This window comes from Microcaecilia unicolor, chromosome 4 (assembly GCF_901765095.1).
Source record: "Microcaecilia unicolor chromosome 4, aMicUni1.1, whole genome shotgun sequence".
Classification (NCBI taxonomy): domain Eukaryota; kingdom Metazoa; phylum Chordata; class Amphibia; order Gymnophiona; family Siphonopidae; genus Microcaecilia; species Microcaecilia unicolor.
The window spans coordinates 353,057,467-353,075,323 of record NC_044034.1 but is presented as its reverse complement, the minus strand read 5'-3'; the positions used below and the strand labels follow the sequence as shown (position 1 = coordinate 353,075,323).

The 17,857-nt window shown below is 43.6% G+C and overlaps 1 protein-coding gene across 1 annotated transcript in view; it reads left to right on the top strand.

Annotated features, from left to right (window-relative positions):
* PHEX (phosphate regulating endopeptidase homolog X-linked) overlaps window positions 1–15,275 on the top strand; it is a 207,021-nt gene extending 191,746 nt beyond the window's left edge. The window contains exons 19-22 of the mRNA XM_030202253.1: window positions 2,794–2,859; window positions 4,975–5,079; window positions 8,549–8,625; window positions 14,538–15,275. Coding sequence (XP_030058113.1) covers window positions 2,794–2,859; window positions 4,975–5,079; window positions 8,549–8,625; window positions 14,538–14,640 — 351 coding nt within the window. The 3' untranslated portion in view covers window positions 14,641–15,275. The remainder of the gene's footprint in view (window positions 1–2,793; window positions 2,860–4,974; window positions 5,080–8,548; window positions 8,626–14,537) is intronic.
* The last annotated feature ends 2,582 nt before the right edge of the window (window positions 15,276–17,857 follow it).

Here is a 17,857-nt window from a genome sequence, read left to right as displayed (position 1 = left end):
CTGAGGGGAGACATGATAGAGGTATATAAAATAATGAGTGGAGTGGAACAGGTGGATGTGAAGCGTCTGTTCACGCTTTCCAAAAATACTAGGACTAGGTGGCATGCGATGAAACTACAGTGTAGTAAATTTACAACAAATCAGAGAAAAGTTTTCTTCACCCAACGCATAATTAAACTCTGGAATTCGTTGCCAGAGAACGTGGTGAAGGCGGTTAGCTTAGCAGAGTTTAAAAAGGGGTTAGACGGTTTCCTAAAGGTCAAGTCCATAAACCACTACTAAATGGACTTGGGAAAAATCCACAATTCCAGGAATAACATGTATAGAATGTTTGTAGGTTTGGGAAGCTTGCCAGGTGCCCTTGGCCTGGATTGGCCGCTGTCGTGGACAGGATGCTGGGCTCGATGGACCCTTGGTCTTTTCCCAGTGTGGCATTACTTATAACCTGATGTAGGCTTCAAGCAGGTGGCAGCTTGTTCCTCAGATGATCAATCAGATTCAGCGCACTCTGCTCCTTGGATGGAATATTAACACAGCAACCCATTGCCTCAGATAAGAGCCCCTTTTTTACATAAATCATGGGCTGCAGCTGTGCTAATAGCATACATTTTGGCCTTGCGAATGATGCACATATAATTTTGTTTACCCCCAAATATTGTGGCTTCAAGGGACAACTGATTGTCTCACTAGCACCACATTGAAGGAGTCACCTTGGCAAGGAGCCTGGGTTTCATAAACAATGTGCAATTTGCCAGCCACAGCGTCTCTCCATCTACAAGGGTAATTCCAAGAGTCCTTGACTGTTCTGGCCATGACGTCGATGCTGATGATAACCTTGTTATTCTAGCACATCGGGACCCTTGTTAGCAGTCTTCATCTATATGCAAGGTCGCAGCTTCAGCAAATAATAGGCTTTTCATTGAAAGACAAAATAAGCTTGAGTCTACATTTTTGAAGTCAGGTTATTAATGCTGGATAGTGCCATATATTTGATTTTTTGTTACATTTGTACCCTGTGCTTTCCCACTCATGGCAGGCTCAATGCGGCTTACATGGGGCAATGGAGGGTTAAGTGACTTGCCCAGAGTCACAAGGAGCTGCCTGTGCCTGAAGTGGGAATTGAACTCAGTTCCTCAGGACCAAAGTCCACCACCCTAACCATGTGGCCGCGCAGGCCATGCAGCCTTCTACATGGAATGTTGCTAGTGGAATAGCAACATTCCATGTAGAATCTCCAATAGTAGCAGCATTCCATGTAGAATCTCCAATAGTATCTATTTTATTTTTGTTACATTTGTACCCTGCACTTTCCCACTCATGGCAGGCTCAATGCGGCTTATATGGGGCAATGGAGGGTTAAGTGACTTGCCCAGAGTCACAAGGAGCTGCCTGTGCCGGGAATCGAACTCAGTTCCCCAGGACCAAAGTCCACCACCCTAACCACTAGGCCACTCCTCCACTATATATTATAATCCCATATATCTTTGTTATGTAGGAACACATATAGAGATTTATAGTGCTTGTTTTGCTCCTCCAGGAGGACTCCATAGACTAATTAGGCCTAGATCAAAGACTCATACTTGTTAGGAATTTTACTGATACACTTCAGGAGCTTGCTTTTTTTAATTAAAAAACTTGACCTGTGCATCAAACAAAATATTTTCTGTGTTTATTAACCTTGGGGATTTTGATTTTAAAATGTATATGCCAGATAACAGGCAGCCAATAAAGTTGCTTTTAAAAAAAGGCATAATATGTTCATAACAAGGACACCCAGTAATCAAACAGGCAGCAGCATTCTGGGCAACTTGTAAGGCCTGCAAATCTCTTTTAGAAAGACCCAACAAGGGTTGAAAGCAGGTCTCTGGAGTAGCCTAGTGGTTGGTGCAGTAGAAGATAGAGAAGGGGACCCAGGCCCATATCCGACTGGTACACTTGTGGCGGAAAGTGTGAGCCTTCCAAAACCCACCAAAAACCCTCTGTACCCACATATAGGTGATACCGTCAGCCTTGAGGGCTATTGTAGTGGTGTACAGTTGGGTACAGTAGGTTTTTGGTGGGTTTCTAGAGGGCTCACCCTACAATATAAGGGGCTAAGGGTGAGATGTGTACCTGGGAGCTTTTATGTGAAATGCACTTCAGTGCCCCCTAGGGTGCCCCACTGCTCTGCTGGGATGTCTGTTGCCAGTCTACTAAGAATGCTGGCTCCTCCAACATCCCAATGACTTTTTGTGTGTTTTTCACATGAACGTTTTTTTTTTAATGGTCCAAAAAAATAGATGCACTAAAATGGGCATTTTTGAAGAAAAAAAATAGAGCTTTTTTTCGGTTTGAAAATGGCCATGACCGCTACTGGATTTTTGGACGTTTTCCACAAAACGTCCAACATCAGATTTGGACGTCATATCGAAAATGCCCCTCCACGTATTTTAGAACAGATTCTACATCCATAGATCCTGTTGTAAGATACAGTGGAACTTCAGACAATCCCGACTTAGATGTCTAAATTCCGATTTGAACGTCATTTCTAAAGTGCCGCTTTAGTCTTTATAAACTACTAGGGTAAATGGCAGAAGTCATGTCTATCTTGTAGGCACAGGCTTGACCAGCATCAACATTTCTAGACCATTTAGACACCTGTGCAGCCGTGTATGTGTGAAAATAATCTTACAAAATCACCTCCAACATATGCCTTTCATATTTCACCCCCTTTCGAGTTTGTGTTTGGAAGCAGATAACACAAAGCGTGCCTGTAGGAAAAAGCGTTACAATGCCTGTTTTTATCTTTCTTAGGTAAAAGGGAGGAGAACTCTGGCAGAAAATATCGCAGATAATGGAGGACTGAGAGAATCCTTCCGGGTACAAATCTCTTTTTACTACTACTACTAATTATCGTTTCTACAACACTAGTAGAGGTACACACACACACACACACACTCACACATAAGGACAGTCTCTGCTGTGTGCAGCTTACATCTACTGAAGATAAACCAGACAAGAGAATTATGGGAAATGGTGACATAATAAAGGGGCCCTTTTACTAAGCCACGTAAGCGTCTATGCGCGCCCCACGCACTCCAACATGGAGTTATCGCATAGCTACCACGTGTCTCCTGCGGTAATTTCATTTTTTGGCGCATGTCCGATAAGCACGGCTGAAAAAATAGTTTTTGCTTTCTGCCGCGCGCCAAGTGGCATTTGGCATGCGTAGGTCATTACCACCTGCGCGAGACTTTACCGCTAGGTCAATGGCTGGCGGTAAGGTCTCAGACCCAAAATGGACGCGCGCCAATTTTCATTTTGCCACACGTCCATTTTCGGTCAAAATTTTGAAAAAGGCATTTTTACAGGTGCCCTCAAAAATGGATCTGCGGGCGTCTAAAACATGCGCTTACACTACCACAGGCCATTTTTCAGCGCACCTTAGTAAAAAGATCCCTGAACAAGATGGTCCACCAAGAATATCTCCCTAATGCTTCATGCTGTCAGTGCTTAATACAGAACCAAGAAAACATGCAGGGTTATATAACCAGGGATAATTTATTTATTTTTATTTATTGCACTTGTATCCCACATTTTCCCACCTATTTGCAGGCTCAATATGGCTTACAAAGTCTGTTATGGCATCGCCATTACAGGGTAAAAGATACAATTGGTGTTACAAAGAGATCAAGGATGTCTGAGAAGAACTAGGCCAACCTTTAAAGAAAGACGTGGTTTAGAGTCAGGGTGAGGTGGTGAAGTGTTATAGTTAAGTTACGGATTCTCGTGGTAGGCCTTGTTGAAAAGAGAGGTTTTCAGAGATTTGCGAAAGTTAGTTATTTCGTTAATTGTTTTCAGTTTTGTTGGTAGTGCATTCCACAGTTGTGTGCTCATGTATGAGAAGCTGGTCGCATGTGTTTGTTTGTATTTTAATCCTTTACAGCTGGGGAAGTGTAGATTAAGAAATGTGCGGGCAGATCTTTTAGCATTTCTAGGAGGTCGACGAGGTCTAGCATGTAGGTTGGGGCGTCTCCGTAAATGATTTTATGAACAATCATGCATATCTTGAACGTGCTTCTTTCTTTGAGTGGGAGCCAGTGCAGTTTCTTTCTTAGGGGTTTTGCACTTTCATATTTTGTTTTTCCGAATATGAGTCTGGCTGCGGTATTCTGGGCTGTTTGAAGTTTTTTGATAGTCTGTTCTTTGCAGCCAACGTATAGTGCGTTGCAATAGTCCAGGTGGCTTAGTACCATTGATTGTACCAGATTGCGAAAGATGGATCTAGGGAAGAAAGGTTTTACTCTTTTAAGTTTCCACATGGCGTGAAACATTTTCTTGGTTGTATTCTTCACGTGGTTTTCAAGTGTGAGGTTTCGATCAATGGTGACTCCGAGAATTTTCAGTGTGTTTGAGACGGGTAGGGAAACATTTGGTGTGGTTATTGTGGTGAATTTGCTTGTGTTATATTGTGAGGTGAGTAATCCAGTGGCGTTCCTTGCCTGGATGGCACCCGCGGCGGAGCGCCGATGCGCCGCCCCTCCCACTAAATTACACCTCCCCCCCCTCCGGCGAAATGACACCCCCCCCCGGGTGCATGCCGCTGGGGGGGGGGGGGTGCTGCGGCACGCGCCTGCTCCGAGTTTGCTAAACTTCTTTGCTCGTTCGCTACAGCTCCCTCTACCCCAGAACAGGAAGTAACCTGTTCCGGGGCAGAGGGAGCTGCAGCGAACGAGCAAAGAAGTTTAGCGAACTCGGAGCAGGCGCGCGCCGCGGCACCCCCCAGCGGCGTGCACCCGGGGCGGACCGCCCCCACCGTCCCCCCCCCCCCTTGGTATGCCACTGGAGTAATCTATTAGTTTGCTAGTTAAACAGATTCAAATATGGGGTCAGGAGCTCAAATTATATGCTTGCCAGTAAAACATTGTACATTGTTTAAAGATGGCTGACCATAATTGTTACTTCTTTTAAACAAAACTAAATGTCTTCGTTCAGGCTTACAGGAAATGGATCAAAGAACAGAAAGGAGGCAAAGAAGAAGCTCTTTTACCTGGCATTAGCTTTACCAATAACCAACTCTTTTTCATAAGTTATGCCCACGTAAGTATCAGAAAATATTTCAGACATGCTTGGCTTAGGAATGACAGTTTCTGTTTATTGTTGAACAGTTGCTACTCTGATATATTAATTTGGGAATGATATTGCTCACCTACTGTACGCCCATGAGCAAAAAAGAGGGAATCCAAAGTACAGGAAACCAAGACAATTGCAGAAATCACGATCAGCCTCCAAGGATGGGTTGGTGTTTACAGTTTATTGAAGGACCTAACATGGGCTGCGTTTTGGCAAAGAGCCTGGGTCAGGGATCTATTAAAAATAGTGCAAATCAGTAAACGTTCATAAAACATACAAAAAATGAATGATATAAAAGTTAAAAAAAAAATTCAAACAGCATACAAAATGATTTTTAAAATATTTAAAAAGATACGATAAAGATGGACACACTTAAAATAAAATACATTAGAATAGTACAGTTAAACCTTGAATCAAAATGTTAGTAGTAGACATAAAGAGATTACCGTAATTATTGCGATCATGGTCTTAAAACTTCTTCAGTGATCAGTAAGTGATACCAACATATGCAATGATTATAAAACTAAAAGATAAATTTGAGTTTTTAAAATTTATTTCAATGATTTTGATATTTGAAAGCATTACATCATCTATTATGATGAACTAATGAAAATATTATGGTGACCAAGACATATGAGAGTGATTTTGCTTTGTATTGTCCTCCCATGAAGAAGGTCCATCAAACATATAAATGGCAAGTGACCGACTCACCTGCAAATGCGCAGTAGAGACTTCCATCTCTGTCCCACCCTCGCATCAAGACGTGATGACGTCAGAGGGCGGAACAGAGAGGGAAATGGAGTCGGACACTGTCGCTGGAGCCTGGAAACGAACATCGCGCGCACCAACCTCCACCCTCCCCCCCATCCCCGCCACCGCTCCCGCCCCCCTCCGTATCGGGCCCCCTGCACTGACCTGACAGCGCTCTCACCTCTGTGTGGAAGCGCTGCAGGCAGCAGCAGAGCGATCTGCTGCTGCCTGCAGCACTTTCACACGGAGGGGCCCGGCACGGAGGGGGGTGGGAGCGGCACGGAGGGGGGTGGGAGCGGCGGCGAGGAGGGTAGCTGGAAATCTCGTCCATTTTAACAGGCTTAACGGCTAGTTACATATAAACTATTTAGATTAACTAGATGATCAGAGACCTATTCTATGATGGTTTAGATTCTACATTTAAGATCTTATTGATAGTTGGGGTTGAGTAGATCATAAAATATCAGTTCTCTCTTGGCAAATCTCTACTGTGGGTCACTACATTCGAAAGCACACCAACTATCCCACAGTCCTGATTGTTAACTCCTGCCGATCTCAGCGGTGCGACTTGCCGGTACAAAACTCAAACCGCAAGATTTACTGTACCCATCGGGTACACTGATCAGGCAGTGAAAAATACTTTCCCACTAATATATCATCTTAAACTTGAAAAACTTGAAAGTTTACGTAGAATAGCTAAAGTACTCATCTTAAATTTTCTTGAAAGCGTGTCGGGTGGGGGACAACCATCCCCCACCTGATCAATGAGGAGGTGGGTGCTGTAAATCTAGCGGTTTGAGTTTTGTACCGGCAAGTTGCACCGCTCAGATCGGCAGGAGATTCATGACTGTGGGATAGTTGATGTGCTTTAGTTTATAAAATATCGACCAAAAGTAGACTATAAATGAAATGTTTTGCTGAATCTCTATCCAACACCGTGTCTCTTTACGATATCCCATAAATCTTTTTGAATATCACTCTGATTCAACCAAAAAGTGTTGGACTGTGAACCTTAGTTGTACTGCATTGCATCCATCAACTCTTATGCAGATACTTATGTACTCCAATCGTCATCGGTTCAATATCCTCCACCTCCTCTTAGTAATTAATTTTTTACATTATTACTTTTAAATCTTCTATCTGATCGTATTTAACTTTTATTCAATACTCATCTTAAAAAGGAAAACTCTCAATGTAGTTGGCTATTGGGGCACTCTTCTGACAAGGCACGTGTTTCGCTAGACACTTTATCCGTCAGCCTGCCGACATCATGCCAAACACGACCTTGTCTGGCATGATGTTGGCAGGCTGATGGATATTAATTTATAGAGGACTTCTTTGATAAAGCGTCTAGCGAAACACGTGCCAAGTCAGATAGAAGATTTAAAAGTAATAATGTAAAAAATTAATTACTAAGAGGAGGTGGAGGATAAGCAGCCTAACATGTATTGTGCTCTTTTGGGATCTTGCCAGATACTTGTAACCTGGATTGGCCAATGTTGGGAACAAGATACTGGGCTTGATGGACCTTCGATCTGTCCCAGTATGGCAGCACTTATGTACTTATGAACATATGCTATTGTATTGAGAGCACATGGCACTTATAGAATAGTGCTCAGCACCAATTTTTGCCGGTTGCCCATTTTTCAGTGCTATTTACAGAATTCCCCCATACCTCGGGATTCAATATATCGCACCTTAATTTCCATGTGGAAATCAAAGCATATTCTATAACATTACACGTATCTTAAATGGTTAACTAGCTAATCGGTGCGGCCAATTGGATGTTAACAAGCAATTATCAGCACTAATTGGCATTAATTAAGATTTTCACACACAACTCGCTAAACGTATTCTATAACGTGGTACACTTAAATTCTAAATCACATAGTTGAAAAGGGGGCATGGCTATGGGCCAGGCACCTAATCTAGGCATTGCGATTTATGCCAGGTAAAACATGGCGTAAATGGCTGCGACTAAATTTAGTTGCATGGAGATGTGCTCAGTGAATTCTATATACCACACGGAGACTTAGGCCTATTCTATAAAATATAGGCACACTTTAGAGAACACACTAGGCGCATTTTTTTTCAGCTTGGAATTTTCAGGCGCCATGTATAGAATCTAGCCCATAATATGTAATTACACAGAGTACTGATATTTACATGTCCATGTGCAGCAGATAAATGTATCCGTGAGCGCCTCCAAGACAGGAGATTTGGGACACGTTGGGAAAACCTTTTGAAATCCTGCTTCCTTTGTCTGACTCTCCTATGTCTTTCATCAGACACCACGGCGTACTTAAGAGAGGACGTGTTCTCTCAAAATCCATTTGACGGTTGCAGCGCTATTGCTGCTGTGCGAGAATAGTGATAGCAATAGCATCAGGAAACCCCGATGAGACAGGTGAAATATTCTTCCACTGCCTGCAGCTTGCATTAGATTGCTCTTCAGATAGAATACAGCAAATACATTTCTGTTTTGTTTATGGTACTGTATAGACAAGTCCACCTTTTAAAAAAAAAAAATATCAGACCTGCCAACTTCACATTTTAATCCATCTTTTCCTTTTTTTTTTATTGTTTGTGGGAGAGTGATTTATTGCATTCCAAAAAGAGCATAACAAGACAAAGCCATTTTTTAAAAAAAATGTATGTTTTGTTTTGTTTTTTTTTGCCACCCTAGGTGAGATGTAACAGTTTTCGACCGGAAGCTGCAAGAGACCAAATACAAAATGGGGCCCATAGTCCCCCTCAGTACAGGTAAAGTAGTGTAACCGGGAAGCGGCATCTTTCGGTCACCAGAGGGCAGCGTGTGTATGTGAGTGTCAGCACTCATGTGCACCCCAATGCAGCAGCCTCTGTTGGTAGGGTTTAAGGGAGACGATGTGGTAAGTATGGAGAGTTGTGCACCTCTGAAATCCAGCAAGGTCTGCGGAGAGTGTGAACCCTAGCATAATCATGGTATATCCATATCCATCATGGTATATCCATATCCATCATGGTATATCCATATCCAGCAGATAGCCAAGACCTGTCACTTCTTCCTCTATAACATTAGCAAAATTCGCCCTTTCCTCTCTGAGCACACCACCCGTACTCTCATCCACTCTCTCATTACCTCTCGCCTTGACTACTGCAACCTACTCCTCACTGGCCTCCCACTTAGCCATCTATCCCCCCTTCAGTCCATTCAGAACTCGGCTGCACGTCTTATCTTCCGCCTGGACCGATATACTCATATCACCCCTCTCCTCAAGTCACTTCACTGGCTTCCGATCAGGTACCGCATACAGTTCAAGCTTCTCCTACTAACCTACAAATGCACTCGACCCGCAGCCCCTCCTTACCTCTCTACCTTCAAATATATTCCACGTATTAGAAAAAAGGGAAAAAAGACTAAACGTCAGCCGGCGTGGCTAAACAGTAAGATAAAGGAAATCATTAGAGCCAAAAAACAATCCTTCAGAAAGTGGAGAAGAGAACCAACTGAAAGTAACAGGATAGATCATAAGGAATGCCAAGCCAAATGCAAAGCGGAGATAAGGAGGGCAAAAAAGGACTTTGAGAAGAAATTAGCGTTGGAAGCAAAAATACATAGTAAAAACTTTTTTAGATACATTAAAAGCAGGAAACCGGCCAAAGAGTCGGTTGGGCCGCTGGACGAAAATGGTGTTAAAGGGGCGATCAAGGAGGACAAAGCCGTAGCGGAGAAATTAAATGAATTCTTTGCTTCGGTCTTCACCGAGGAGGATTTGGGGGGGACACCGGTGCCGGAAAGAATATTTGAAGCGGGGGAGTCGGAGAAACTAAACAAATTCTCTGTAACCTTGGAGGATGTAATGGGTCAGTTCAGCAAGCTGAAGAGTAGTAAATCACCGGGACCTGATGGTATTCATCCCAGAGTATTAATAGAACTAAAAAATGAACTTGCGGAGCTACTGTTAGAAATATGCAATCTGTCCCTAAAATCGAGTGTAATACCGGAAGACTGGAGGGTAGCCAATGTTACTCCGATTTTTAAGAAAGGTTCCAGAGGAGATCCGGGAAATTATAGACCGGTGAGTCTGACGTCGGTGCCGGGCAAGATGGTGGAGGCTATTATTAAGAATAAAATTGCAGAGCATATACAAAAACATGGACTGATGAGACAAAGTCAGCACGGATTTAGTGAAGGGAAGTCTTGCCTCACCAATCTAATGCATTTTTTTGAGGGGGTAAGCAAACATGTGGACAATGGGGAGCCGGTTGATATTGTATATCTGGATTTTCAGAAGGCGTTTGACAAAGTGCCGCACGAAAGACTCCTGAAGAAATTGCAGAGTCATGGAATCGGAGGTAGGGTATTATTATGGATTAAGAACTGGTTGAAAGATAGGAAGCAGAGAGTAGGATTGCGTGGCCAGTATTCTCAGTGGAGGAGGGTAGTTAGTGGGGTCCCGCAGGGGTCTGTGCTGGGTCCGTTGCTTTTTAATGTATTTATAAATGACCTAGAGATGGGAATAACTAGTGAGGTAATTAAATTCGCCGATGACACAAAATTATTCAGGGTCGTCAAGTCGCAGGAGGAATGTGAACGATTACAGGAGGACCTTGCGAGACTGGGAGAATGGGCGTGCAAGTGGCAGATGAAGTTCAATGTTGACAAGTGCAAAGTGATGCATGTGGGTAAGAGGAACCCGAATTATAGCTACGTCTTGCAAGGTTCCGCGTTAGGAGTTACGGATCAAGAAAGGGATCTGGGTGTCGTCGTCGATGATACGCTGAAACCTTCTGCTCAGTGTGCTGCTGCGGCTAGGAAAGCGAATAGAATGTTGGGTGTTATTAAGAAGGGTATGGAGTCCAGGTGTGCGGATGTTATAATGCCGTTGTATCGCTCCATGGTGCGACCGCACCTGGAGTATTGTGTTCAGTACTGGTCTCCGTATCTCAAAAAAGATATAGTAGAATTGGAAAAGGTACAGCGAAGGGCGACGAAAATGATAGTGGGGATGGGACGACTTTCCTATGAAGAGAGGCTGAGAAGGCTAGGGCTTTTCAGCTTGGAGAAGAGACGGCTGAGGGGAGATATGATAGAAGTGTATAAAATAATGAGTGGAATGGATCGGGTGGATGTGAAGCGACTGTTCACGCTATCCAAAAATACTAGGACTAGAGGGCATGAGTTGAAGCTACAGTGTGGTAAATTTAAAACGAATCGGAGAAAATTTTTCTTCACCCAACGTGTAATTAGACTCTGGAATTCATTGCCGGAGAACGTGGTACGGGCGGTTAGCTTGACGGAGTTTAAAAAGGGGTTAGATAGATTCCTAAAGGACAAGTCCATAGACCGCTATTAAATGGACTGGAAAAATTCCTCATTTTTAGGTATAACTTGTCTGGAATGTTTTTACGTTTGGGGAGCGTGCCAGGTGCCCTTGACCTGGATTGGCCACTGTCGGTGACAGGATGCTGGGCTAGATGGACCTTTGGTCTTTCCCAGTATGGCACTACTTATGTACTTATGTACTTATCTCCCCTTACGTTCCTACCCGTAACCTCCGCTCTCGAGACAAATCCCTCCTTTCAGTACCCTTCTCCACCACCGCCAACTCCAGGCTCCGCCCTTTCTGCCTCGCCTCACCTCAAGCGTGGAACAAACTCCCTGAGCACATACGCCAAGCCCCCTTTCTGCCCATCTTCAAATCACTGCTCAAAGCCCACCTCTTCAATGTCGCCTTCGGCACCTAACCACCACACCTATACTCAGAAATCTAGACTACACCAACTTGACATTTTGTCCTTTAGATTGTAAGCTCACCTGAGCAGGGACCGTCCTTCTTTGTTAAATTGTACAGCGCTGCGTAACCCTAGTAGCGCTCTAGAAATGTTAAGTAGTAGTAGTAGTATTACATATAGCAGTGATTTAACCAGAGCTGAGATTGTGATGTCATAATGCCTCATTCCACCAATGCCTAAGAGCCAACCTCATCAGTGATGTCACATGGTTTGATTGCCCTGTATTTGACTCACTTCTGATACTGTGATGTCATAATGCCTCATTCCACCAATGCCTAAGAGCCAACCTCATCAGTGATGTCACAATGGCTTGATTGTCCTAGATTTGTCTCACTCTTATCTATTAGATTGTAAGCTCTTTGAGCAGGGACTGTCTCTCTTTGTTAAATTGTACAGCGCTGCGTAACCCTAGTAGCGCTCTAGAAATGTTAAGTAGTAGTAGTAATAGTATCCTGTCGAAATTCAAGAGGGAGAGAGGTTGAAGGGGAACATGAATTGTTCATATTCAATTCAATTTAGCCCCAAATGCATTATTCAAATTTGGCCGATTTAAATCCGAATAATGTGCTAAATCCTACCGAAATAAACACTTGAACTCTGATTTCACATTGCTTCTTTTATTATTTTTTTATGTTAAAATCTCAATACTCATTCATTTTCAGCCAAATAATATTTTTCATTACTTGTATTCAGCTGAATAGTAAAATATGCTATTCGGTATAGCTCTAACATGAATGTACACTGCAGGACTCTCCTGTCAATCTCCTTTTAGCAGGTGGTGCTCCCCCAACAATGTGGACCCCATTCTAGTTATCTTGCTAACATGCCCTGACTCAGAGACCCTCAAGAGGAAAGTGGAAGGGGCGTGGAGGTGCTCATCAGCTTACCTTTGCACTCCTTCACTGCCAGCCTTTAAACTGTTTTCAGCTGTCTCTGAGGAGTAAAGATAAGCAGGATACCTGTGTATGTTTGTGTGTTGGGGGGGGGGGGGGGGGTAAAGAGAGGGAGGATGGAATATGCAGTCTGACAGGAAAGAGAACTCAGATGGTGAACTAGCATGAGGAGAGAGAGAGAGACAGAGAAAAGTGACTTGTGGAGGCAGAGACAGGGTACAAGAGAGAGACTGATTGGTAGGGACAAAGTATGAGGCTGAGAGACAGAGAAAAAAATTGGGGGAAGGGGGAGACATGGTACAAGGTTGAGAAAGGGAGACAGGGACATGATGGGAATTAAGGAACAGACAGAAAATTGGTGGGGACAGGATGGGAATTGGGGGAGAGAGAGAGAGATTGGTGGGGATAGAATGGGAATTGAGAGAGACAGATTGGAAGGCACAGGATTGGGAGAAAGAGACAGAGGTTGCTGAGGAAAGAATAGGGAGAGAGAAAGAGAGAGAGAATGGAACAGATTGATTGGTAGGGACAGGATGGGGAGGAAGAGAGACAGACATGTTGGTATGGAAAGAATATCCCTTATTTGTCCTGTTTGTTGTCCTAATTAGATTGTAAGCTCTGTGGAGCAGGGACTGTCTCTTCATGTCCAGTGTACAGCGCTGTGTACGTCTAGTAGTGCTATAGAAATGATAAGTAGTAGTAGTAGTAGAGAGAGTGGGAGTTGAGAGAGAGAGAGAGAGAGAGACTCCTTGCTACTTCTTCAACCAGAAAAAATACCCCCTACCCTCATCCCTCCCAGCCACCTCTGTCTGGTCTGCCTTAAGCCATTTATATGTCTTAAGTCTTCAAAGGTAAGGGGCAATCCCCAGTTACTCTTGCTGATGCCACACTTCCAAATCACACCAGCTATTGATCTACCAGATTTTAAAGTGGCCTAGTGGTTAGGGTGGTGGACTTTGGTCCTGGGGAACTGAGGAACGGAGTTTGATTCCCGGCACAGGCAGCTCCTTGTGATTCTGGGCAAGTCACTTAACCCTCCATTGCCCCATGTAAGCCGCATTGAGCCTGCCACGAGTGGGAAAGTGCGGGGTACAAATGTAACAACAGCAAAAAAATATATATATATAAGTAGGATAAAAGGGTCACTGGGATAGCCCAGGAGGGTTATTTTTTTGTGGTGATGGGGGCTAGTTTAAGTTTTTAAAATAAAAAAGGAAAATACCTAAAATGCAATTCTTTTTCATTTGCTTCATTTGGAAAGTGAAATGAAACAACAGAAAACAACTTTGTTAAAATTTCCCCAATTCATGGAATCTTACTGCTATTGGGGGAATGTTGCTACTCTCTGGGATTCCGGAATCCTACTACTCTTTGGGATTCCAGATTCTTGTTGCTCTTTGGGATTCAGCATGGAATGTTGCTACTAATTGGGTTTCTGTCAAGTACTTGTGACCTGGATTGGCCACTGTTGGAAACAGGATACTGGGCTAGTTGGACCATTGGTCTGACCCAGTATGTTTATTCTTAAGGTTTGCGGAAGAATAATATACATGTTATTAAAGCTAGGAAGCATGCTAGCACTGATCTAATATAATCAAACATATGTTGTTATTGTATCAAGCTGGGGGGTGTGCATTTATTAGAAATAAAGAACCCCAAAGAGTAGTAACATTCCATGCTACCAATCCCAGGGCAAGCAGTGGCTTCCCCCATGTCCCATCTCAATAAGAGACTATGGACTTTTCCTCCAGGTACTTGTGCAATCCTTTTTAAAACCCAGATACGCTAACCACTGTTACCACATCCTCTGGCAGCGAGTTCCAGAGCTTAACTTTTCTTTAAGTGAAAAAATATTTCCTCCAATTTGTTTCAAAAAGTGTTTCCATGTAATTTCATTGAGTGTCCCCTGGTCTTTGTCCGAATTTGTATTTTTGGCTGAAATCCATTGTTGCAGTGGAATAAAATAATCAGAATGATTCTCTCCCCTCCTTTATTTCTTCGCAGGGTGATCGGAACAATGAGCAACTTTGAAGAATTCCGTAAAGCTTTTAATTGTCCAGTCAATTCAACCATGAATCGAGGTGGAAACTCTTGCCGGCTTTGGTAGATGGTCTTTTTTCAATACTTAATTGAAAGTGGCATCTGATAAGGACAAATTAAAGAAGCTTTTTTTTTTTACTGAACTTTAATCTAGGACGGTTTCGGAGCAATATCCAGCCACTGAGGTGTCTTACTGTATGTCGAACTGAAAATAATGGTTGAAGTGTTCTAAGGCTGCGTGCAGAAGAAGGACCCTCTCCAGTGTCCCGCACTGCTAAAAAAAAAAATATTTAAGAGCCTTTTCACTAGGAGGTGACTACACGGATCTCATCATCCTCCATAATGATTTACTACCTAAATATGGGAAAGATATATGATTCAGACAACATATTCTATGAATCGATAGGGTGGATTTGCTGACAGTGCCCAAGATATCCAAGGAAAAGAGGCATGAAATGGGGACAGAAGTGACACTATAGTAAATATTGAGCTATTATACCCATTCATTGTGAAGGAACAGCACTTCCGAAGATGGATAGGTGTCTCAAGTCGACTTCTATAGTATAATATGTGGTAATTTCCTTAACAGGATCTCAACCGTGAACTATTGTCTGGTGTCACACTGTACTATAACCTAAAACATCATCCCTGCTGCCACACCAACGATGTCATGCAATAACATCAATAAAAAATGTTCACTCTAAGTCATCTTTCTTTCATGAATAGTTTGGGGATTATGGTTTCCCAGTTTCTCAACTTGCTGAGGCATACAGATTAATGCAACTCGTATTTAACCTTTTGGTTACATCTACAGCCAGCCAAGAGAAAGACCCAGTAAGTATCTGGCCCATGAAGGAAATGGTCACAGCCGGAAACAGAAAAAGATTTGAGAGGAGAACCCCCAAGTCACTCACTCACTCCCTATGTATTCCCTTTTCCTTCATTTTAGCATTTTGGATGTCAGTACACACAGTAGAATTCTTCCCCAGTTGACAGTAATTGGTATCCTAATGTTTCTAGGACTTTCTCCCATAATGTTCTGTACTCTCGGTATACCAGATCTATCAGGAATCCCATTCCCGGACTTACGATGAGCTCAGCAAGGATTGGAGTCCTGCTGAAGATTGAAAACTGGTTCTCTTAGCATTCACCAGGTCTCAATTTTTCAAAAGACGTAACTTTGAATTAAAATAAATTATTTTTCTGAGGGTGCAGTACAATACAGAAACATAGTAAATGATGGCAGAAACAGAACAATTGACCCAACTAGTCTGCCCAATTGAGACATCTCCACTTGAAATGGATGAGCATATGAATCTCCATATGTAGCCTAACACTTAACACCATCCCATCTTTGCCCTCCACTTGATCTGTCAATCCCACTCCAGACACCATTCTTTGTATTTGCCCCAGGCATGTCCCAAACTGGCCCACCACCTCTTCTAACTGCCTCCTCAAGCTCTTATTGCCCTTTCCTTTGATTCTGATTGGACAAACACTAAATTCGACACCCAGATCCCAGATATGGTGCGGAGTGGAGGAGTAGCTAGTGGTTAGGTCACTGGGCTTGACATCTAGGGGTGCCCGTTTCAAATCCCACTGGTGTTCCTTGTGATTTTGGGAAGTCACTTAGGGGGTCTTTCACTAAGGTGCGCTCACGTTTTTAGCGTGCGCTAAAATTGTGGACCCGCTAAATGTTAGAGATGCCCATAGGAATGCATTGGCGTCTCTAACGTGCATGCCAAAAATGTGAGTGCGCCTTAGTAAAAGACCCTCTCAATCTTCCATTGTCTTTCATTGTGAGCCCTCTAGGGCATGGTAATTATTTTTTTTGCATTTTATGATGGGGTGTGTCAGGAGCAGAGAGTGGACATTCCCTTGTTAACCCATTAGCCCATTTACATTACTGCATGCAAAACAGTTAGTGCACGGTTAATATGGGAGCCCTTATTGCCTCCTTATAGGTAGCGGTGCTTCCACCGTAATTCGTTTTAATGGCTGTGCGGTAATGCTAACATTAGCACACAGCAATATATTGGAAAAAAATAGAAAATAACCCTTTCCACTCAGCTGCAGTAAGAATGGCCTTTGCGTGTGGGAAAGACCTGCGAAGGGCGCCAAGGCCAGTTCTTACCGCTGCTTAGTAAAAGAACTCCTTAGGGCCCTGTTTACTCAGCGTGTAGTTGGACTCTGGAACTCGTTGCCGGAGAATGTAGTGACAGCAGCTGGCCTTACGAAATTTAAGGGGGGTTTGGACAGATTCCTGAAGGAAAAATCCATTGAACATTATTAAAAAAAATTTTTTTTTTTTTTTGGGGGGGGGGGGGGGGGGGGGGTTGCCGGGTTCTTGAAGCCTGGATTGGCCGCTGTCAGATACAGGATGCTGGGCTTGATGGACCCTTGATCTTTTCTCAGTATGGTGGTGCTTATGTGCTTATGTATTAAGCCATGATAGAGGTACGTTAGCATTTTGAATGCAAGCTAATCATGCAGATGCCCATAATATTCCTGTGGGCGTCTACAAGGTTTGAGCACGCTAATTTTTAGCACACACTAAAAACGCTAGCACACATTAGTAAACAGGGCCCTTCGGGCCCCTTTTAACCAAGCTGCGGCAAAAGGGGGCCTGCGCTGGCGTGTGTTTTTGACGTGCACTGAAGACCCCTTTTACCGCAGCAGGTAAAAGGTAGGTCTTTCTTTTTTTTTTGAGGAAATGGCCATGTGGCAAGCACTTGCCGCAAGGCCACTTCGAGGGGGAGCCCTTACCGCCACCCCTTGAGTTGGCGGTAAGGGCTCTCGCGCTAAGCCGGCGGCAACCGGACAGCGAGTGACACTGCCCGGTTACCGCAAGGTACACACCAGCGCTACAAAAATAGCGCTGTGGGGGTGGGAACTACCGCTGGGCTGCCGCAGTAGCTCGGCGGTACTTTCTTTGTAGCGAGCGGTAAGCCGCTGCTTTGCGAAAGGGGCCCCTTGTGCTAAAACTGAAAAGAAATGAACAAGTGAGACTGATGGGAAAAATGAAGCAAAATGCACTGAAAATGAAACAGAAATGTTAACTTCCTTGCCCTGCATTGAAACCGGGTTTGAATGCGTTCCCTGTTGCTCGAAGATTGAGTAGCAGTTTCTGAAGTGACCCATCTCCTGTGTTATGCACAATATTCAATGCCTAATACTGGGATATTGCAGATAGCACGACCGATTGCAATATGTTATTAGAAACTACTGGCACGAAGTCTGTCATTTTCTTGTGCTTTCACTGTTGTGAAGTATGAATAGAGGAG